This window comes from Ipomoea nil, unplaced genomic scaffold, assembly GCF_001879475.1.
Source record: "Ipomoea nil cultivar Tokyo-kokei standard unplaced genomic scaffold, Asagao_1.1 scaffold3105, whole genome shotgun sequence".
In the NCBI taxonomy this organism is placed as follows: domain Eukaryota; kingdom Viridiplantae; phylum Streptophyta; class Magnoliopsida; order Solanales; family Convolvulaceae; genus Ipomoea; species Ipomoea nil.
In genome coordinates this window covers 2,810,093-2,835,804 of record NW_017619533.1, presented here as the reverse complement: position 1 = coordinate 2,835,804, position 25,712 = coordinate 2,810,093, and the positions used below count along the sequence as shown (strand labels likewise).

Genomic DNA, 25,712 nt, shown 5'->3' with positions numbered 1-25,712 from the left:
AAAAAGTTATCTTTTTTGGCGGTAAAAATGACAGGAACTAAAATGTATTCACCTAATCAAATGGTGTATGTAAGATTAATTAATTAATTAATCTATTTATACTCACACATTTGTGTATGGCATACGACTTATTGCAGGTCACATGAGACAACATATTTGCATATGCCAAAAATGGGGCCTTTTAGTGAACGTAATAAATATTAACCATAAAGAAACAAAAAAATAATTAATAATATTGGGGAAAAGAAAAAAAAAAAAAAAAAAAAAAAAACATAAATCCGAAGAATTATTTTGTTTTATGGCTATACTATTGAGCATTCTTCCCTATATAAACTACCAGCATCTTCTATGTTGTCCATCTTAAGGAAGAGACACACACACACACACACACATACATCTGATATCCCTCCCCCCCCCCCCCCACCCACCCCCCTACCACATTCTCATTGTACATGGCAAAAATGAGAGGTTTTAGTTTCAGAAGCCTTACATTCATGCTGATGGTTGCATTTCTGGTTTGGTCATGGAATGTTGAAACTTGTGATGGGAGAAGAGGGAGACATTGGAGGCCAAGCAGAGGTGGTGCTGCTTCTTCTGGATCTTTGTACAAGAAGAAAGGGAAGTATCATCATGGTAGCAATCGCCACCACAGCAATGCCGGCAAGACGAAGCAGAAACACCCATCTCCGGTGGCAGTGCCGCCGCCACTGCCGCCGTCAGCTCCGGCGCCTACCCGGCCTAACATCCCTGTAAATCCACCAAACAAAGGTTATGAGGACGACACCGGGTCGGTTTTCAGTGTCATGAATTTTGGAGCGAAGGGTGATGGGAAGAGTGATGACACTAAGGTAAACTCAAAATTTTCATGATGTTTTTTTGAAAAAAGCTGCCAAGTTTAAACCAAGTGGTCCAACTTCTCATATTGTTCCCTTTGCTGATTTCGGTTTAGTGAAGTCAACAAACAAACCAACATTGCCACCTTACCTTAATTCATTCTTAATCTTGAAAAACTCTTCTTAATCTTGAAAGACTTGGGGGTTGCTACACATAAACAGAACCAACCAGTATATTACCTGAACGCTAAGAAGCATTAATCCGATTGAGTTATGTTAGGGTCGTTGAAAAAGGTTCCATCTCGACCAGTACGACAACTAAAAACCTTATAGGCCCAGTTTGGCATGTCTAGCTGAAAGCTGAAAAGCTAGTAACTAATACGCTAACTAATTGAAATTAAAGTGTTTGGTAAAATTAATTGTTGAATTAGTTGATAAATGTGAAAAGACAAAAAAAAAAAAAAAAAAAAAGGATAAGTTAATGAAGGGTAGAGGACTAGAGGGTGTAATTTTTGTAAATTAATACAGATAAAAAAAGGAAAAAAAAAATAAAAACGTTCAAAAGCAGTAACTTATTTTAAGCTCTCTATGTTTTACCAAACAGAGATTATAGCTTCTTTGTAGCTTTAAATAAGCTCTACTAAACAGAGTCATAGTTTAATAGTATACATGTTTGACTATAGACAAAAATTCACAAATTGTTGCTTAACACGTAGAAGTCGTCAAACCCCCCGGGAAAAATGCACTAATTTAGTGTCCTATAGCAAATAGAAAATGAAGATTCTGCTATGTGATGAAAGAATATCTCACGGGTCAGAAAATACAACACCTAGGTATCAAATTAAAGAGGCTAAAGAGATGCCTACAAATTTGTCATTGAAAATTTCCAATGTTTTGAGGACAAAAGAGGGTAGGTTTAGACAATAAATTAAAAAGTGAAGTGAATACAATAATATACAGCAGCCAGAGAATTGGACAAGGAGATCAGGTGGGGCCCACACAAAATTATTCTCGTTGTGGCAGTTTCCAACAATTAACTACATACAGTTTCTGCACAAACCTATCACCATTTATATATATATATATATATATATATATATATATATATATATATATATTATGTAAAGTTATGGTTTTGACACAAGGCATTGAGAGAGTGAGAGAGAGAGAGAGAGAGAGGGGGGTAAAAAAACAATAAATATGTTACTGACCAAGAACTTATATTTCCCGTGATGAAAATGTAGGCATTCCAAGCTACCTGGGCTGCAGCTTGTAAGGTGGAGGCGTCGACGATGATGGTCCCTTCAGAATACGTATTCCTTGTGGGGCCCATTTCTTTCTCTGGACCTTACTGCGAAAAAAATATAGTTTTTCAGGTAAACCACATGACACAGATCCTCATACCCACACAAATGTAAAAGTTGCAGTTACTAATACTGCCAAGATCTGCACTCCAATGCTTTCAAAACACAACACATAACACTTAAGCACGGTTTACGATGCCTTTCACAAGGTCAAAACAGCCATTCACATCAATATATATATATTATTAGTACGACAAACAGAATGAAAATTTGAAGGTGTATGATTAAAAGATAAGTGAGTATTTTGAGAGTTGTGCTTCTTGTGTGCAGCTTGATGGCAAAATCATAGCTCCAACAGACTCGAAAGCTTGGGGTTCAGGCCTTCTCCAATGGCTTGAATTTACAAAGCTGGTAGGAATTACAATTAAGGGAAGTGGCACAATTGATGGAAGTGGTTCAGTCTGGTGGCAGAATTCCCCATTAGATGACCCAATAGATGACGAATTAAAATTAATCATTCCACTAAACAGAACAAAGCCAGTCTATCCTCCAATCTCGGTAATTACTCCTCCATACCTGTAGTCTTTTGTCCATATCCATCTATCTCTGCCTTCCCTTCATTTATTTCCTGAAATTGTATGGCAGGTAAATAGTTCACTTAGTGGAAAAATGCCAAGCACAAAGCCAACGGTAAGGACCACTTGCCCAGAACTACAAAGCAGCTGCATTTCTAGATCATGCAATGTATTTGTGGACATAACAATGTACTTTTGTGGTGCAGGCACTTCGGTTCTATGGGAGTTTTAATGTTACTGTCACTGGAATCACTATTCAGAATAGTCCGCAGTGCCACCTCAAGTTTGACAACTGCGTAGGGGTATATGTATACAATTTCACTGCCTCATCACCTGGAGATAGCCCCAACACAGATGGAATCCATTTACAAAACTCAAAAGATGTGGTTATCCGTGGGAGCACCCTTGGTTGTGGTAATTTATATTCTAAACACTTATTCTTATCAACCAGGTCAAAATAATACTAACCAATCAACAAATCTCTCATTACATATACCCCTCGACTAAATTTGGGATTTGTTCATTTTTCACACACTAGAACTGATACATGAAGGATTTTGTTATTACTAGCAAGAAATGTCTGGAGAATTTTTTTTTTTTTTTAAAGAGAATTATCCATCACATCTCACATTACATGGTCTGGTTTATCATCCTTCAATCTTATCCAACTTAGAAAGTCACAAGAACCAAATCCTCAAAATCCAGCCACCAACATTTTGACACCTGGCTACCGTTCACAGTTATATAATTCTTTTTAACAACAAATCTCCACCAACCAACCGGCAGATGGCCTGACCATATAGGAAAAAAGCAATCCCATCCCATTTAGGATGATTCTTTAAACCCCACATGAAAAGCTCTATCCTTTCTTCATAACCATCATGAGATCCCAAAAATCTTATACCCCAGTGCTTTTTAGAGTTTTTCTTTCTTATCATACTAAGGTAGCTCTTTCTTTAAACAAATGAAAGCAAGAATAATGTGAATTAAGCACAAAATTTTAGGCATCTAGAACAAACAACTCCCTAAAAGATTTGTTTTATGCAGGAGATGACTGTGTTTCAATTCAAACTGGATGCACAAATGTATATATACACAATGTGAATTGTGGACCAGGGCATGGAATCAGCATTGGAGGACTAGGAAAAGACAACACAAAAGCTTGTGTCTCAAATATCACTGTGCGAGACATAATTATGCAAAACACAATGAATGGTGTAAGGATAAAAACATGGCAGGTAAGGAAACAATTTTACAAGCCAATTTAATTGGAAATCCACTTAATTAACTAACCCTTTATCTCAATTCAAAAGTGTGTTACTTAAAGGAGTGTTGAAACTTTTTTTTTTTTAAATCTCATTAGGGTGCAGTTTCCATAATGGGATATAAGATATATTCTGAAGGCTCAATATTTTAACACCATTTAAGTTTCACTTGAAAATGCATATGTTCTAATAAACAAGTTTCTGAAATTCCTCCCTAACTAATCTACTACATAAAGCAATCTCCTCTAATTATTAAAATTTCACTTCTGCAGGGTGGATTAGGGTCTGTGCAAGGAGTTCTGTTTTCAAACATCCAAGTTTCTGAAGTTCAACTGCCAATTGTAATTGACCAGTTTTATTGTGACAAAAGAACATGCAAGAACCAGACAGCTGCTGTGGCTCTATCAGGAATCCACTATGAAAACATAAGAGGAACATATACAGTAAAACCAGTGCATTTTGCATGTAGTGACAACATGCCATGTACGGATGTAACCCTAGACAGGGTAAAACTAGAGCCGCTACAAGAGCGTTACCACCTGTATGATCCATACTGTTGGCAGACATTTGGAGAGTTGCACTCTCCTGCTGTCCCTCCAGTTCAATGTTTACAAGTTGGCAAGCCATCAAGCAACAGGATTCAGGTAGATCATGATCAGTGTTAGGTAAATGATGCATATTATGGTGTATTTATTTGTGAGGTCGGCGTGGTTTTTGCCAACCCCTTCACACCATTAGTTAGTAATATAAGGCATTTAGTAATATGATATTATAGAAAATTTTCTTTACTAGGATTTCTTGAGAATCCATTGTGTGATAATATATATATATTTATATATTTATATAGATTTTTGATTTGATAAAGTGAAGTGTTTAACAGTATGGTGCAAGATGTCACTGGTCTGTCCACTCAAAACTCAGCTTATCACTTGTTAGCTCAAAAAACACCTAGAAAGAGATGTGCAATAAATATATAACCTTTGAAATATAGGTAAGAAAAGTGCTTTGCAGGTCATTCAACTGGCGATCTGTAATCAAACAAGTCCTTTATAAAGAAATTAATATATATCGATTATATTGCACAGAACAGATTGTTTAGAGCAGTAAACCTGGAAAAAAAAAATCATATTTCAACACTGAATATTGAAGGAGAAGCAAAAGTAAGATCAGTCAAAACAAGGAAATGCAAAGGCCAGAAATATGAAGTCAAATGGAGCATTGTGATTGATTTTTCAATTTGAATAGTTTGTGGGCACTGGGCAGAAAAGTGATTTGGCATGTCAATATATATCAAGCATGGACAATTAATCATCAGGAAAAGAAAATTTTAATTTAGAAACTGTAAAATTCCATTTTTATTCTCGGATTCTTTGGAAGAGAAAAGTTCATAGGAAACCTAAAATTACCTTATATTGTTCCTCAAATTCTTCAGAAAAAAAAGGGTTAAAAATAACTATCTTTTTATTTCAGCTCTCACTTGGCTCCTTTACATCAATCAGTTGCTTTCATGTCATTTGTTCTGCACTTAAGACATAAATTTTTCCTGTAAATAAGAAAAAGAAAATATAAAGAAGCATATAAGAGGTGTTGGGGAATATGATGACTAATGTGAAGTGTTAGGGACTTAGGGGTATACAAAGGTTAGGCTTGTATATATAAATGTCCATGCAATTCCTTTTGTTCAATCTATTTTCTTCCAATTACTATAATAATGCATGGTATCCAAGCACAACAAGTGCTTATACAAACCAAGAGAGAAACCCATCATAAACAATGTCAACACTATGACTATGCACTGGTGATGTTAGCATATATGTAAGCAGTTTTTCTCATTTCAACTAAGAAAGAGGACTCCTTGATGCAAAATCTAAAACCAAGGATGAGGTCAGATGATACACCATTGATTGCATATTAATCATAGGAATAAGTTGTGTATATTAATTAGTGGGAGTTAATTGTGTTCCTAAAATTATGATGGTACAACGTAATTAGTGGGAGAGTTAATATTATTCCTAAATTAGCATTAGAAATATAGTATATTTATTAGGCTCTTGTATTGTAAGTGGAATAAGAGTATAATGGAATTATTCTATCCTTCAATATTCTGTCTCTTTAATCTGTCTATACTGTGTCCCTAGTCTCTCTCCCTATCTCCTTAATCTGTCTTCTTCCTCTCTTCTTTCTTCAAGCTCTCCTCCCATTCTAATTCCCGGAGTTTGCACTCACTTGAAGTAGAGCTATCTTGATACGAGATCGTATCATCAGAACAGTAAGGCAAGCCTGGGAGTCTAAGTTGTTCTATTGATAAAACACCAGGGGATTGTTTACTCAAGGAGAAAGAAAGAAAATCATGACACAAATGGAAATGAGAATCAATCAAACAGCATAATTTCATATTACAAATAAAGCATAAGTCATGGGATTGCAACAAGGAATTAGGGGAGGCTATATTAGCAGGAAATCATGAGAGGATATTATGCTATTTACTTTCCTATACAATATATGAGATTATAAATAGGGAGCCTTCCTTAGTGTTGAGGTAAGCAGAAATAATTAGAATAAAATAAGGGTCAAGTATAGCTGGGCAAGAACCATTTCTTGCCAGAGGATATTTTCTTGCCCAGCTATACTTAGCTCTTAATTTATTCTAATTACTACTACCTGCCTCAACACTAAGGAAGACTCCCTATTTATAATCTCATATATTGTATAGGAAAGTAAATAGCATAATATCCTCCCCTGATTCCCTGTTGCAATCCCATGACTTATGCTTTTTTTGTAATCTGAAATTATGTTGATTGATTCTCATTTCCATTTGTGTCCTAATTTCCTTTCTTTCTCCTTGAGTAAACAATCCACTGGTGTTTTATCACTATCATTGGTGGTTGGTAGTCATGCTCTGGTCTTTTCCAGCTCTAATGCCACCTGCTGGTGACTTTTCTGTATAGAACTATAGATGTCAAAAAATGCATTTCCTCACAGGGATTTGCAAGAAGAAGTATACATGGAGCAACACTTGTGCTTTGTTGTTCAAAGGGAGTATGGGAAAGCATGCAAAATTGAAGAAATCATTGAAGAGGCTAACATAGTCTATTTGGGTATGGTTTGGGAGGTTTAGCAATGTAGTATTAGAGTCTTCTTTAAAATGGAGTGTTCATATGGTGTTTTAGGGAATATTTATAGTGATCATATCTTATTGATATTGACAGTATATGCTAAAGATACTGTGATTACGTGTAATGATCAAAGGGGATTGATGCTCTCAAATCCATTCTTCAGGCAAAACAAAATGCTACCTAGTTTAAGATTCTAAGATATGATGTGGTAAACAACCCCTTATTATGCAGCGCTAAATATGATATCCAGAAAATTAATCCGGAGACCCAAGGAATTTTAGGTTTATCCCATTTCAGGCATGCAAGAGCATGATTAACTAACCTGAGGATACTTCAACAGAGATTAAGAATTTTCAGTGTAATTTACATTGTATTCTGCTATTGTTGATTTTTTTATTAGCTCGTTTGGTTCAGTGAATTAGCCTAGGAAAAGGCAAATTAGATTTCCAAGTCCCCTAAGGCACAATCCTGCATACATAGTCCAGTCTAGCATAAGGGCCAAACAATTTAGCAATCTCGATAAGCCTTCCTATCCTTGACACTGACCTCACCCATAACTGTTTTCAATCCTATCCATAATTCTAGTATCAATTTCAAACCAAATATGGGAATTTTAGTCCACTCTCAGTCTTTATTCCAATCCTAATTTCCCAACTCGAATCAGACTTCCAGCCTTGCACATTCCCCCAATCCAAAGTTTTGAACCTAACAACCTAAAGGTAATGACATGACTGAAGTTTGAGTAACAGTAGTAGTAAAAAGCTAGACACACATTCCCCCTAGTTAGAAATGGTGTGATACAGTACTAAAGAAATTCCTATCTACTTTAAACAACGCTTAAGGATGAAAGTCATATGCAGGATAGATATCCTACTTGGGATCAAAAAGCCCTACGACAAGACAGGAGGAATAACTGGTAACCCAAAGTGGATATGCTTTTAATCATGATAGCTCTAATATTAGCAGAGAGCTCTAACTCCTCATTAACCTTTGCGGCAGGCACAGGAATGAGAAATACCCCTTTCCTTGATGGAATCAATCATCCTTGTTCAATTAAATCTCCTTTAAGATAGATCATGGTTCTGCATATTATCTGCATATGTTCTGTTTTATGACAACTTTTAAAGTGTAAAGTAACTCCTAAGCTTCAACAATAAGCTGAATTTGAATTCTTTCTTTCAAAAATTTCTATGATTCGGCATATATTTCATGGAATCACCAGGAAACAATAAATCACATCTACCAGTCATCAAAGACGTTCCTGCTGTCCAGCCGGACCATTCTTCCTGATTCAATATCATATGACCACCTTAAATGGCAGTCAAAAAAGTTTAAAGGAAAAAGAGGGATCCTGTAAAACTGTACTTTGATTTTTTTTTTTTTTAAAAAAAAAATCAAAATCCATGGGGCATCCATGGTTCTCTACACCTAATTGAGCAATTTTACATTAAGAGAGGCACATAGAACCATCCTTCACCCTAGTTAGTTCATCTCAGAATCCCAATAATCTTTAACTAAGTTATGATTACCTTTCAGTGGCAACCAATCTGAAAATGGACTCTACCACAAGGATTTATACAGTTGCACTAGAATGATGGAGAGTAAAGCCTCATTCTGATTACAATTTGCTCATCACCCTCTCCTCAACCCTCAAGACACTTACACGGAGCAATTGTAATTGCAATTGCGTTTTCTGTGATTCATCCCAGTTTTTTAAACAGTTTGTTCAATTGAGCACTGAACATCAAGAATAAGCACAGAAGTAAGGAACAAGAAAATCCATACAGGATCAAAGTAAAATTAACACACCGAGATAAGCTTGATGCTCAAGAACAGGTAACAATTGCATTGCAATATTGCATATTACCAGATTTCATGATGCGAATGAAAAATTGGTATTACTACTATGCATCGGAGAAAATGATAAAAGAGTAATTACGAGTTTCAGATATCAAAACTCGAAGAGAAAGAGAAAGAGAAAGAGAAAGATAATACCGAAAATATGAAGAATGCGATACGTTTCCTTCGGAAGCTCTGTCGATTAATCCCTTTCATATTGAACAAATGAAAGGGATTTTTTTTTTTTTATCAATATGAAAATATTGTTTGGATATCATATTATTAAATAATGTATATTTAATATAATAATATATTTTTAATATATTAAAATATATATTATATTTAAAAATATATATATTATTTGAGTATTAAAAATACATTATTTTATATAATAAAAATCAGTATTTTACCCGTGCAATGCACAATATGAAAAATTTACATAAAAATGTTATGGTCTCATATTAATCGTTATTTTGACTATAAAAAGTTAAATTAGTAACAATAAATAAAACTAATCAAATACAAATTATTAAAAACAATTATTAAAATACTAATCAAAATTACAAATTATTAAAAAGTTAGTACATATTTGTTTTTGGTAAAAGTAAATACATATCTTAAAATCAAAGTCTTTATTCATCTTGCAAAAAATCAGTCCAAATTAGATAGAATAATTTAATAAATTATAACTTAAAATTAAAAAATTTTGAACTTGTATAAATATAAAACTAAGAAATTTTAAATATTTATAACCATAAAACTAAAAAAAATGGATGGAATAATTACATGAATTATAACTTATATAAATATAAAATTTGCTATAGGGTAATTTCACATTTAATATATTTTTCTAGATTTATTAACACAGGTGAATTTTTTTTCATATACAAAATTATATTCGAATATATTACTTTCAAAATATTTGATTAACCCGGTTTTGTCCGATATATAATGAGGGCACAATTAAATTTTTTTTTTCATATAAAATTACAGAATATTTTTTGCAAAAATTAATTCTAACATTTGTTAAAGGAAAATATAGAATTTAAATATTGATTAATCCGGATATATATATATATATATATATATATATATATATATATATATATATATATATATATATATATATATAATAAGGGCACAGTAATTTTTTTAAAATACAAAATTATAAAAAATATTTTTTCTATAATTAATTCAAACATTTGTTAATGGTAAATATATGACTTAAATATTAGATTAATCATTCTCTAAAATGAGGAAAATAAACATTCTCTAATATTTCTATACTACTCGGTCTATTGTATTACACAATTTTACAATATTAGAATAAAATTTTAATATTGAATTATAGTACAAATGAGAAATTAGAAAATAATATATTTATTAGGAAGAGAGATTTTTTAGGGATTGGGCGGGAAGTTAAAGTTCAGGATTTTCTTTTTATATATAGTATAGATTTACTCTAAATGTTATAACAAAAATTATGATATGTATATAATAACCTTTCAAATATCAAAATATTTTTAAAAAAATTACAAATCCAATAAACATTGGAGGACAACGAAGAGTTACATAAAGTAATTAATAAAAATATTTATTTAATCTAAATGTTTATATATATATATATATATATATATATATATATATATATACAAATACAAACTTAATAAGAGCCAATAATGTTAGACCCTTAACGGGAACTTTAAAAATATCGGTACACTAGTATTTTATTAAAGATTGTACTTTGTGTTCGTTTTATTGTACAAAGTGCAATAAAATTCCAAAATTATCCTCATTTTTTAAAGTTTTACCAAATTCATACCGTCAAAGTAAACAGAGAATGTTAAGTTGAAAGGACGGCGGCATTTTTGTAATAGTAACTCTATATTATTTACAATTAATTATCCTTAACTGAATACTTATATAGAGTTGTATTGTAAATTCTCCTTCAGTTCGCATTTTCTATTCTAATTATATTAAAAAATATTTAAGTTTTACTAGGTTTTTAGAATACAATACAAATCTTTATAGAATTTTAACTTATAATTAGAATATTGAAGACTTAATAGGTTTTTAGAATATAAATGTTTATAGATTTCTAAATTAAAATTAGAATATTGAAGTCTTAATAGAATTTTAACATACAAATTTTTATAAAATTCTAACTTATAATTAGAATAATTGAAGTCTTAATAGGATTTTAGCAACTCAACTTCACTAAAGATGGACAAGATGAATACAATTTTGAGCCTCAGCAAACGCGCACTAAGAAATTCTTCCCGTAGTTAATCATGATATCTAATCTGGTTTATTCGTTTTTACTTAGTTTAGTTATAATTTAATTATTTATAATTTTTTTATTATTTTTTATTAAAATATATAAGCAGTGAGATTATGTCTTTATCTTTTATTAATTTAACAATTTTCTCTCTATTAATTTAACAATATTCTCTCTCTCATTATTATAGGAATACTTTAACCAATTAAGGAATACTAAATTGAAAATACACATTGGGCATTGTTTAATCGCGCAAAGCACGTGTAATAACTAGTATATATATATATATATATATATATATATATATATATATATATATATATATATATATATATATATATATATATAATCTATACTATATATAAAAACAAAATCCTAATATTTTAACTTCCCGCCCAATTCCTAAAAAATCTCTCCTCCTAATAAAATATATTGATTTTTACTTTCCCATTCGTACAATAATTCTGCGTTAAAATTCTATTCTCATTCTTCCAAAAGGCTGAACCCCAACCCTAAGGGCCCCCCACACCCCGGCCCGACAGAGCGGTGGGAGGTTGTAAATCATGGTGACTTAACTGAACATTAATCACAGAGGCTAGACCGGTGCTCACTGCGCACAAGGAGCCCCCCTCACTTTGAGAGGTTGCTCCCACACTGCCGCTGGTGAGACTCGATCCCTGGTCGTTTAGCCCGCATGGGTAGCTCAACTGGTCATAGAGGTGAAACTTTGGAATCCTAAAATTCTAAAATTTTAACTTCCCGCCCAATTCCTAAAAAATCTCTCCTCCTAATAATATATATTGATTTCTACTTTCCCATTCGTACAATAATTCTGCGTTAAAATTCTATTCTCATATTATTATAAAATACTGTAATATAATCTATCTATATTCTATATTATTATATATAAAAACAAAATCCTGAAATTTTAACTTCCCGCCCAATTCCTAAAAAATCTCTTCTCCTAATAAAATATATTGATTTCTACTTTCTCATTCGTACAATAATTTTGCGTTAAAATTCTATTCTCATATTATTATAAAATACTGTAATATAATCTATACTATATATAAAAACAAAATCCTGAAATTTTAACTTCCCGCCCAATTCCTAAAAAATCTCTCCTCCTAATAAAATATATTGATTTCTACTTTCCCATTCGTACAATAATTTTGCGTTAAAATTCTATTCTCATATTATTATAAAATACTGTAATATAATCTATACTATATATAAAAACAAAATCCTGAAATTTTAACTTCCCGCCCAATTCCTAAAAAATCTCTCCTCCTAATAAAATATATTGATTTCTACTTTCCCATTCGTACAATAATTCTGCGTTAAAATTCTATTCTCATATTATTATAAAATACTGTAATACAATCTATACTCTATACTATATATAAAAACAAAATCCTGAAATTTTAACTTCCCGCCTAATTCTTAAAAAATCTCTTCTCGTAATAACTTTTGACTTTTGACACTAAGTTGTAAATTGTCAAAAGTTCGGCAAGGCATAACTTTTGACTTCGTTGTCCGTTTTAGACAAATGTTTTTTTGAAATCGCATATTTTTTCGAGATCTATCCACCGCAAACTGCCGTAGGCGGTTTGGCCCACCAATTTCTAAAAAAAAAATACTTTATTAAAGAGTTTCTAAGAAAAAATTATGAGAACCTTATGTTTTATTAATGAATTTTTAATATTTTTAATTAAACAATTGTCCCGTGCATTATTTAATAATCTTTCTTTATAATTGGTCAAATTATTTAATTATGGTAAATTTGGGAATAATTAATGATGGTAATAGAAATCCTAGAAGAATATAGAATTGAATAATATTTAATTATTGTTATATTATTATTGTGACTCACGGAATACAAGAGTTAATGCCATTTTTTGTCCTAGACTTATTGGGGCATTGACACTTTTCATCCTCCATAATAAAATTCTATTATCATATTATTATAAAATACTGTAATACAATCTATACTATATATAAAAACAAAATCCTGAAATTTTAACTTCCCGCCCAATTCCTAAAAAATCTCTCTTCCCAATAAAATATATTGATTTCTACTTTCCCATTCCTACAATAATTCTGGGTAAAAATTCTATTCTAAAATTATAAAATAGTGTAATACAATTCTCTTTGCACATCTAATCTATACTATATATAAAAACAAAATCCAGAAATTTTAACTTCCCGCCCAAATCCTAAAAAATCTCTCTTCCCAATAAAATATATTGATTTCTACTTTTCCATTCGTACAATAATCATGGGTAAAAATTCTATTCTAAAATTATAAAATAGTGTAATACAATTCTCTTTGCACATATAATCTATACTATATATAAAAACAAAATCCAGAAATTTTAACTTACCGTCCAATTCCTAAAAAATCTCTCTTCCCAATAAAATATATTGATTTCTACTTTCCATTCGTACAATAATTCTGGGTAAAAGCTGTGAAGTGTCAAAAGTTCGGCAATGCATAAGTTTTGACTCGGTTGTCCGTTTTGGACAAATGTTTTTTTGAAATTGTGTATTTTTTCGAGATATATCCACCGCAAACAGCCGTATGCGGTTTGGCCCACCAATTTCTAAAAAAAATGCGTTATTAAATAGTTTCTTAGAAAAAACTATAAGAACCTTATGTTTTATTAATGAATTTTTAAATTTTTTAATTAAAAAATTACCTCGTGCATTTTTTAATAATCTCTCTTTATAATTGGTCAAATTATTTAATTATGGTAAATTAGGGATAATTAATGATGGTAATAGAAATCCTATAAGCGACCTCTGGTGAAATTAACTCTTAAATAATTATATATCGATTTAAATATTCTTAGTATATTACAACAATTCCATTCCGTGCATCGCACGGGTGAAATACTAGTAATTGTAACAATAATTGCTCATAAAAATAATATGTTTGATTTACCTTCACAAAAAATATAAAAATATTTTGGAGGGAAAATTTCGTGGCCTTAATTTTTGCTTTATTATATATAAAGATAAAGATATAAAGATAAAGATAAAGATTCATTATACATACTGGTATTTGCACTTGTGCGATGCACGGAATGGATTTGTTGTAATATATTAAGAATATATGAATCGATATATAATTATTTAAATTATAACATTAAATATTATATAGTGTAATTAAATATATGGTTTGGATCGTTTAAATATTTTGATGTTATCATTGCTTGAATTTATGCAAATAATTGCTCAAATTAATAACTAATGTCTAGATGTACGCATGCGGTGCTATAATTTTGAAAATTTTATTTATCATTGTTTAGTATTTTCATAAATTATGCAAATGTGCTTGTTCTCTAACAACTCAGTTATAGAAATGAATTGTTATCCTTATTCATTTGTATGGAAGATATATATTTTTTTTGTCTAGATATATAGCAATTTTTTCATTTAAAAAAAATTAATATCACCGATTATATTTACACATTATTGAAACATCTTTGTAGACGACATTGGTAGTGGCAACACAATCTTGTTCATCTTCATCTAGAGCTAACACCTTCAATCCATCAGGACGGGTGAAAATATATAATGGTAGAATATCACTCAATTAGTTATCATTTTATATTTTCAGTCAATTAGTAATATCGGATTCATTTTTAGCCAATTTTTTTTTTTAGTCAATTAGAATATCAAATGCAGTGATATTTTTACCTAATTTTCGTTCCATTTTTAATTGATGATGTAGATATTATTATTGAAATATTTCAGTTCCATTTTTAATTTATCTTTACTATTGTTTAAAATATAGTTAATTCCACCAAAGGTCCCTTGTCTTTGGTGGCAATTTCAAATTTAGTCCTAGACTATCGTTTTTGCCAATTAAAAATATTCGAACTAATAATCTATTGAGTTCAATCAAAATCTAAAACATTATATAGAGTTTAATTCTTAATTTTGATAATGTAAATAATGTCTAACTTTAAAGTGTAAGCAAATAAATTATGTTTAAATAAGTAACGTAAGTAGAAAAGATAGAAGATAGTGATAAGTAAAATGAGATGATAATGAATGTAATCATAGTAATGTGGTTATAGTAACATATAACTAATAGATGATAGATGATTCTGTTTTTCATTTCGAAAATAGTTTTTAAGTGTGTTCCAGTTTTCCAGAAATTTCCAGAAATTATTTTCAGTTTTCAAAATGGAAAACTGTGTTAGTAAACATGTTTTCTGTTTTCTATTTTTCAGTTTCCGAAAATTTCCAGAAATTTTCAGTTAGTAAACGGCCCTTAAAGTTCCTAATTTATAATATTTGATGCTAAACTTTGAATGCTATGTATTTAGTCGGGCTAATTATTTGACCAAAATTTATGTCAAATTTTAGAGTTAATACATCCAATGGTCCTTCGAGTATTAGCAATTTACCAGCTATGGTCATCCGAGTTTTAAATGACCTCCAATGGTCCTTCATGTTTTAAAAAATAACCACCCACGATCCTAATTCTTTAAAAAAAAAAAATCCGAGTTTAAAATGACCACGAGACGTCCTAAAAGGACCATGAGTGGTTTTTTTAAAAACATGGAGGACCATTGGAGGTCATTTAAAACTCGGATGACCACAACCGGTAAATCGCTAATACTCAGAGAACCATTGGAGGTATTAAAATTTTATATTATATATTTTTTAATACATTTTAACATATTCATAATATATGTTTAACAATTATGCCAACTCTAATTGTGATGGGGTTCGAACCTAAGGCCTTTCTTATATAAATTAATGAGTATGTTAAGAATAAAAAATAGTTAACGGAATATTCCGTTACTAAAGTTTATACTAACGGAATTTAGGGTTATTTAAGGGAAGAAAATAATATAATAGAGGGTAAATAAGGAAAATTATTAAAAAGTTACTAAAATCAAAATAATATGAATAATTCATTTTAAGAAACAACTACTACGGACATTTTTTTTGTTCCAGTTAAGGGTCTAACATTATTGGTTTTTATTAGATTTATACTAGTTTTTTACGCGCATTGCGCGATTGGGATAGTGCCCAATGTTTTTCTTAAATAAGTATTTTAAAGTATATCAATGTAAGATTATATTAGAATTGTTCATGCATAGATAATTGAATGTTGAATTTGCGTATTTAAATTGGTAATTCTAAGTTTACAAATGCAAGATAATATAGTCAAAATTGATTATAATTGTCAATAAAATAATTGTATGGGTATGGTTGAAACCAAATACGGGACTTAAGGAAGAGCAAATAAAAATTAAAACATAAAATAGTAAATATATACTAATATTGTTTGAGGAGATTTCAGCAGTAGGATTTGTGGTTAGAGTTCTATTAAGACTTTAATATTAGAATTAGATTAATGTTGTAGTTATAATTCTATATTAGACTTTAATATTAGAATTAGACTAACGGTGAATTAACAGTACTTAATGGAAAAGTTAACGGATCGGATAATCATATAATTAAGGATAAATTAGGAAATCTCAATGAAAAATTAAAATCTGAACTATTCATTTGATTTAATAATTTGACGGTCATTTTTTCTACTCAATGTTTATAATTATATAAATATTTGAAAGTGTATAAATGCAAGATTATATATGAGAAGTTCAACATAAGTAATTTAATGTCTAATTTGTTATTTGAATATGTAATTCATATTATATGAATACAATGTAATATAGGAGATTGATTATAATTGTTACTAAACTTTTTTTAAATAGTAAGCAAGTATTTTTGTTGCAAAAGGTTCTAATATATTTAATGAATGCACATATATACAAGATCAATGAATGAATCAACGGTACCAGTCCTTTAGGTGTTTTGCTCGGTGTTCATTTAGTTCAACCATTATTGTTGAATAAAACAGTCCTTTAGGTGTTTTACTCAGTGTTCATTTAGTTCAACCATTATTGTTGAATAAATTATTATGGATAAAGAAATTCCTAATTTAAGGAATTTAGATGTAGTAGAAATTTAAATTTTTTAAATATAATGTAACCCAAAGATATTGGACGATTGGTAAATATGATGTAACCCAAAGATCAATATGCTAAAGAAAGTGTTTTGGTTATTCAATAGTTTGAAGCAACAATTTGTTCCAAACCACTGAAAATACAAACATTTCAATTTACAATATTTTCACTTAATGTTTTTGAGAATGATTTCCCAAAACACATCTATATTTTTTTAAAAAATTATTACTAAAACAATTATTATTATTATTATTATTATTATTATTATTATTATTATTATTATTATTATTATTATTATTATTATTATATTTATACCCTTAGATCATTTTAAATGTAAATTTAAACACCTAATTTTTTTAAATATCCTTTTACCAACCGTTGCTATAATTTGCTGGTCAAATTCGCTAACTGCTGATTGTCAAACAAGGACATTGCGATGTAGTTTCTCACTTCAATTTGTTGTGTGATTTGAATACTCTCTTTGTCAACAAATCCCTCATGTAGTTAATATAATTGGCTTTATTAATTTAAAATTTTTAAATTTTTTCATGGTATTAATAAAATACTTGGTAAATAAATATATAGCATTATTTTGTATTATAACTTTGATATTTAATTAAAAAATAGTGCACAAAAAAGATAATAGACAATGTAGTGAATATAATCAATTGATGAATTTGAATGTAAAGAATTTTTACATTGGAGAAAAATAAAGACAATATAACTAATGAAATTATTTCTCTTAATTAATTTATTGATAATGAATAATTTTTTTTAATAAAGACATTGTAGGGACAATGTAGCGAATATAATCAATTGATGAATTTGAATTTTGAATGTAAAGAATTTTTATATTGGAGAAAAATAAAGACAATATAACTAATGAAATTATTTCTCTTATTTAATTTATTGATAATGAATAATTTTTTTGAATAAAGACATTGTAGACACATAATTCTAAATTAAAAAAATGCATATGTATTATTTTTTGTTGTAGCTACTAAATTATTATTTAATTTAATAAGAGTAAAATAGAGTACTAATTATGCCAACTTTGATTAGGATGTGGTTCGAACCTAAGACTTTTCTTATTGGAATCAATGAGTAAGTTAACGGTGAACTAACAGAGATTAACAGAAAAGATAATATTTAACGGAAAAGTTAACGGTTAATCATATTCATTAAGGATAAATTAGGAAATTTCAAGAAAAAATTAAAATTTGATCAATCTGAGTCGTTCATTTGATTAAAAAATTTGACCGTCATTTTTTCTACCCATTAATGAGTATGTTAAAAATAAAAAATAGTTAACGAAATATTCCGTTACTAAAGTTTATACTAACGGAATTTAGGGTTATTTAAGGGAAGAAAATAATATAATAGAGGGTAAATAAGGAAAATTATTAAAAAAAAATACTAAAATCAAAATAATATGAATCATTCATTTTAAGAAACAACTACTACGAACATTTTTTTGTTCCAGTTAAGGGTCTAACATTATTGGCTCTTATTAGATTTATTATTTGTATTGTAGATATGTTCATAATTTTTGAACTATATATATATATTCATAATTATGAACAATTTTTGAACCGTGTCTACCTTGCAAGGTGGACACAGTTCCACAACATAATTTGTCAAGTCAATAATACTAAAAAAAAAAAAAAAAGTCTTTGGACTTCTCAATACTTGCCGACATTGATGGGCAAGCAATTATATGTTTGTAAGAGGAGCATTGCTCCTCTTATATAGTCATATAGAGAAGCTCAAGAGCTCATCTTTCCAAACATTTTTAATCTGGGATCAAAATGATCCTACATCATTTACAAAGGGGGTCACCTTTGTCTTCTCCTTATTATTATTTTTTTAATTTTAACTTTATTTTGTATATAATTTTGTTTGGATTATTATTATTATTATTATTATTATTATTATTATTATTATTATTAATGTTTTTGTTGTTGTTGTTGTTATTATTAATGTTATTGTTATTATTTTAATTTCATTTTATTATTATTACATTATTACATAGAATTTTTATTATACTTGAACAATAATATTATCAATTATATTATAGAATATAATACCATACATAATACTACCAATTATGCAATATTACCAATTAATAGATTTTATTTAATTTTTATTTGACATTTACTTACCAAATAAGCTTTACTACAAAAGTTTGGACGGGAAAATGAAATATGATGATTTTGTTTTTATATAATATATATATATATATATATATATATATATATATATATATGGAAAGAAGAATATATTATACTAGGAAATTTAGAATTTATGCATAGTGCATATATAAATTATACGAAATTTATGAAACTAATCAAATGTTAATGTTAATAATAATAAGAAGAATTTTAAATTCTATATATATATATATATATAAATTCTAAATTTCCTAGTATAATATATTCTTCTTTCCATATATATATATATATATATATATATATATATATATATATATATATATATATATATATATATATTAAATATTATTAATTGTATATAATATCTATATATAAATAATGAATGATATTACAAAAATGCCCCTAAATTTTGTGGGAAAAATTTGGCTAGGAGGATTTTACTTTTAATTATATATAGATATAGATATAGATTAGAAAGTAACCTATAAAGGGAGTAATTATTAGAAAATCATTTCCATTTCTGTTTTTATGTATTTTGCTTGACAGTCAATTAGTATGATACCTGTGCGATGCACGGCCTATAAATTTGTATTAGTTAATGTTAATTTTTTTTTTTTTAACGTTACAAGGAGACTTTTGCAACATTTCAATCTGCCAAATAATTTTAAAATAATTTATTACATCATTTCAAACCTTTTAATATATATATATATATATATATATATATATATATATATATATATATATATATATATATATATATATATTTATATATATATATATATATAAATATATATATATATATATATATATATATATATATATATAAATATATATATATATATATATAAATATATATATATATATATATATATATATATATATATATATATATATATATATATATATATATATATATATATATATATATATATATATAGTTAGGTTCCTGTGAGAACAGGTCTTCCCGTGCGGTCAGTGCGGCATACACCATTAGGTATGCATAAAGACACCATACAGAGTTCGAGAATACACCAGAATAAAATGTCAAAAAATGCACCACAAAAAAAAAACACCACACATAATGGTGTATTTTTGAACACTATGTGGTGCATTTATGCATACCTAATGGTGTATGCCGCACTAACCGCACGGGAAGACCTGTTCTCACATGAACCTGACCCTATATATATATATATATATATATATATATATATATATATATATATATATATATATATATATATATATATTGAAAGGTTCGCGTGTTGAATGCTTCCCGTGCGATTGTGCTGTTGATTAATGTGCGTGAGTGTTGTGTGCTTAATGTGCCTGAGATTTGTACTTAATGTGCGTGAATGTGTAAAATGCAGCAGAAAATATGGATGTCAGCTTCTTCCCCATCCCAGTAGCCATTGCCCCCTCCCTGATGATGATGATGCGGAGGCGGCTATGGTGTTTAAGAATTATGGGAATAATACAACAGAAATCCACACTTAGTTGGTGTGCAAATTTTGCTGTGCGTGCGGCATCTATATAAACATTCAACTGCACTGAAGGTAGCTGATAATCCAGAATCCATGGCCAAATTGAAGGAAGAAGTAACAAGAAGCTTAGGCGTTAATGTGCATGAGATTTCTGTTCTACTTCCTTCTGAGCTCGTAATTCTGAACTACTCATGCACATTAAGCACAAATCGCACGCACATTAAGCACAATACTCAGGCACATTAAGTACAAAACTCACGCATATTAACATTACACACATTAAGTACAAATCTCAGGCCCATTAAGCACAACACTCACGCACATTAAGTATAAACCTCACGCACATTAATCCACCGCACAACCGCACGAGAAGCCACAAATGCACCTGATCCCTTCCCTATATATATATATATATATATATATATATATATATATATATATATATATATATATATATATATATATATATATATATATATATATATTAGGGCGTATTAATATATTTAATTTAATATTTTACTATAATAATAATAATGATGTAATAGAAGTAAAATTATATTAGGAATTAATGATTTAATATAAAACGTTACCAATAATTATGAACACAATAAATGCATTCATATTGCCAGTCTCATTTGACCAATTATTATTATTATTTTTTATTATTATTACTATTACTATTATTATTATTATTATTATTAAATAATAAATAATTATTAGACAAAATTTAGGATTGTCAGAATTATGGAGAATGTTTAATAAGAATAATAAGTATTATTAAGGTAAGTACTTATTATTATTATTATTATTATTATTATTATTATTATTATTATTATTATTATTATTATTATTATTATTATTAAATAATTATTAGACAAAGTTTAGGATTGCCATAATTATAGAGAGAATGTTTAATAAGAATAATAAGTATTATTCAGGTAAGTACTTATTTTGTTTATTATTATTATTGGTAAGTAATTAATATTATTAAATAATTATTAGACAAAGTTTAGGATTGTCAGAATTATAGAGAGAGTTTAATAAGAATAATTAGTATTATTAAGGTAAGTAATTATTTTGTTTATTATTATTATTATTATTGGTAAGTAATTATTATTATTAAATAATTATTAGACAAGTTTATGTCAGAATTATGGAGTACTTATTTTGTGTATTCTTTGAACATCCTTATTTTGTGTATTATTATTATTATTATTATTTTTATTTTATTATTATTATTATTATTATTGGTAAGTATTATATAGTAGTAATGAAAATAAAGTAAATAAGGTAATAACATTATTATTATTGTTGTTATTATTATTAAATTAAATAATAAATAATTATTAGACAAAGTTTAGGATTTTCAGAATTATAGAGAAGGTTTAATAAGAATAATTAGTATTATTAAGGTAAGTACTTATTTTGTTTATTATTGTTATTATTGGTAAGTAATTATTATTATTAAATAATTATTAGACAAAGTTTAGGATAATCAGAATTATGGAGATGGTTTAATAAGAATAATTAGTATTATTAAGGTAAGTACTTATTTTGTTTATTATAATTATTGGTAAGTAATTATTATTATTAAATAATTATTAGACAAAGTTTAGAATTGTCAGAATTATAGAGATGGTTTAATAAGAATAATTAGTATTATTAAGGTAAGTAATAATAATTTTCTTCTATCTTTCTCGTGTTTTCCCTATTGTTATTATTATTATCATTTATTATTATTACTAGTTTTTTACGCGCATCGCGCGACTGAGATAATGCCCAATGTGTTTTTTAAATAAGTACTTTAAAGTATATATCAATGCAAGATTATATTAAAATTGTTCATGCATAGATAATTGAATGTTGAATTTGCATATTTAAATAGGTAATTCTAAGTTTACAAATCCAAGATAATATAGTTAAGATTGAATAAAATTTTCAATAAAACAATTGTATAGGTATGGTTGAAACCAAATACAGGACATAAGAGAGAGCAAATAAAAATGAGGGCATAAAATATTAAATATATACTAATATTGAAGAGCTAACGGTTGATTGCCAAACAATGACATTACGAGGTAGTTTCCACTTCAATTTGTTGTGTGATTTGAATACTCTTTTTATCAATAAATCCCCCAAGTAGTTAATATGATTGGCTTAATTATATTTTTTTATTTTTTATTTTTTCAAAACAAATATTATTATTATTATTATTATTATTATTATTATTATTATTATTATTATTATTATTATTATTATTATTGTTATTGTTATTGTTGTTGTTGTTGTTGTTGTTGTTGTTGTTGTTGTTGTTGTTGTTGTTATTATTATTATTATTATTATTATTATTATTATTATTATTATTATTATTATTATTATTATTATTATTATTATTATTATTATTATTATTATAATATCATTAGGTCATTTTACATGTTAATCTAAACAACTAATTTTTTCAAATATCTTTTACCAACCGTTGATATAATTCACTGGTCAAATCCGCCAACGCTAACAGCTAACTGCTGGTTGTCAAACAAGGACATTGCGAGATAGTTCTCACTTCAATTTGTTGTATGATTTGAATACTCTCGTTGTCAACAAATCCCTCAAGTAGTTAATATGATTGGATTTATTAATTATATATTTTTTTAATTTTTTCATGATATTAATAAAATACTTGGTAAATAAATATATAGCATTATTTTGTATTATAACTTTGATATTTAATTAAAAAAAATAGTGCACAAAAAAGATAATAGACAATATAGTGAAATTGATGAATTTGAATATAAAGAATTTTTATATTGGAGAAAAATAAAGACAATATAACTAATGAAATTATTTCTCTTATTTAATTTATTGATAATGAATAAATTTTTTTGAATAAAAACATTGTAGACACATAATTCTAAATTAAATAAATGCATATGTATTATTTTTTGTTGTAGCTACTAAATTATTATTTAATTTAATAAGAGTAAAATAGAGTACTAATTATGCCAACTTTGATTAGAATGGGGTTCGAACCTAAGACATTTCTTATTGAAATCAATAAGTTAACGGTGAACTAACAGAAATTAACGAAAAAGATAATATTTAACGGAAAAGTTAACGGATAATCATATTCATTAAGGATAAATTAGTAAATTTTAAGAAAAAATTAAAATCTGATCAATCTGAGCCATTCATTTGATTAAAAAATTTGACCGCCATTTTTTCTACCCATTATAGGCCTAACTCTCTTGGACTCTTATTAGTATAGTAGATTATTGTTGTTATTGTTTTCACACTTTAGAGGGGAAAAAATTTTGGCCATCATTTTGCTTTTAATATAATATATATATATATATATATATATATATATATATATATATATATATATATATATATATATATATATATATATATATATATAAATTATATTAAGTGTTTTGAATTATTATTATTACGAAGTGTTATATTATTATTATTATTATTATTATTATTATTATTATTATTATTATTATTATTATTATTATTATTATTATTATTATTATTATTATTATTATTATTATTATTATTATTATTATTATTATTATTATTATTATTATTATTATTATTATTATTATTATTATTATTATTATTATTATTATTATTATTATTATTATTATTATTATTATTATTATTATTATTATTATTATTATTATTATTATTATTATTATTATTATTATTATTATTATTATTATTATTATTATTATTATTATTATTATTATTATTATTATTATTATTATTATTATTATTATTATTATTATTATTATTATTATTATTATTATTATTATTATTATTATTATTATTATTATTATTATTATTATTATTATTATTATTATTATTATTATTATTATTATTATTATTATTATTATTATTATTATTATTATTATTATTATTATTATTATTATTATTGGGAAGCAAAAAACCGCATTCAAATCTCAAAATCATGGATTTGCATACAAAATGAATTCAAATATTGTTTGTTAGAAACTCATAATATTCACAAAGTTATCAAAGCTAATCAGTAAAAGAAATGAATATGCACGCATCAACACTATACTAGGATTGAAATATTATACGAATCCATCACAAGAAGAATAAATTGATTCTTACTAAAAATTTAAATTAAAAATAATGTTTATTTCTAACCAATTATGAAATATATAATCAGAAAGGATCTCTCCAACTTCCAAAATAAATAATCTTCTAAACCCTCTTATTTGCTCCAAAGTCATCTTCTTGAATTCATCAATCCAATATCAACACTATAACCATCATTATTTCCGCGATCTAAGAACAAAGCTTCATTTCCATATCTACAAAAGAAAAGAATTGGAAAAAAAGCATTTCAAAAGTATGGCGAGAGAGCAATACCTCCGGTTGACGGAGGTCGTGAACTGCGGCATCTAAAAGAAGTTCTGATGGTAGCCGTACCCTCTGATCTGCTCCAAAGTCATCTTCATGAATTCATCAATCCAATATCAACAGTATAACCATCATTATTTCTGCAATCTAAGAACAAAGTTTCATTTCCATATCTACAAAAAAAGAAAAGAAAAAAAAAATCATTTCAAAAGTATGACGGAAGAACAATACCTCATATTGACGGAGATCGTAGACCGCGGCATCTAGAAGAAGTTTAGATGGTACTCGTTCTCTCCAAGAAGTTCAGTAGAGTCAACAGACAAGAATTCACACAAAATCAAAATCATTGCGGCATATATAATATGTAATAATAATTGATTACTAATTTTATGAAAATATATATGGTTAATTAAATATGTTATAATAATTGATTATTAATTTTATAAAAATATATAT

The 25,712-nt window shown here is 27.5% G+C and overlaps 1 protein-coding gene and 2 long non-coding RNA genes across 5 annotated transcripts; 1 reads left to right on the top strand and 2 right to left on the bottom strand.

Annotated features, from left to right (window-relative positions):
- The first annotated feature begins 283 nt into the window (after positions 1–283).
- On the top strand, positions 284–4,841 carry LOC109166820 (polygalacturonase At1g48100-like). Its single transcript, XM_019315703.1, has 7 exons — positions 284–848; positions 2,078–2,209; positions 2,468–2,695; positions 2,783–2,827; positions 2,919–3,126; positions 3,760–3,950; positions 4,250–4,841. The coding sequence occupies exons 1-7, from the start codon at positions 453–455 to the stop codon at positions 4,640–4,642; spliced, it is 1,593 nt and encodes a 530-aa protein (XP_019171248.1). The 5' UTR covers positions 284–452; the 3' UTR covers positions 4,643–4,841.
- LOC109166821 lies at positions 659–9,164 on the bottom strand. Of its 3 annotated transcripts, none has more exons than XR_002051742.1 (4): positions 9,089–9,164; positions 5,384–5,520; positions 2,045–2,184; positions 659–747 (listed from the first exon to the last, which is right to left on the bottom strand). It is a non-coding gene; the product is annotated as an uncharacterized LOC109166821 (long non-coding RNA). The 3 variants fall into 3 exon arrangements; XR_002051743.1 differs by lacking the exon at positions 9,089–9,164 and adding an exon at positions 8,623–8,888; XR_002051741.1 differs by lacking the exon at positions 5,384–5,520.
- Positions 9,165–15,585: 6,421 nt separating this feature from the next.
- Positions 15,586–19,392, bottom strand: LOC109166810. Its single transcript, XR_002051740.1, has 3 exons — positions 19,383–19,392; positions 18,280–18,285; positions 15,586–15,657 (listed from the first exon to the last, which is right to left on the bottom strand). It is a non-coding gene; the product is annotated as an uncharacterized LOC109166810 (long non-coding RNA).
- Between the last annotated feature and the right edge of the window lie 6,320 nt (positions 19,393–25,712).

Coding starts and splice junctions, on each gene's coding strand:
- LOC109166820 (XM_019315703.1), top strand. CDS start 453: ATGGCAAAAATGAGAGGTTTTAGTTTCAGAAGCCTTACATTCATGCTG. Junction 849..2,077: donor GGAAGAGTGATGACACTAAG/GTAAACTCAAAA, acceptor ATGAAAATGTAG/GCATTCCAAGCTACCTGGGC. Junction 2,828..2,918: donor TGCCAAGCACAAAGCCAACG/GTAAGGACCACT, acceptor TTTGTGGTGCAG/GCACTTCGGTTCTATGGGAG.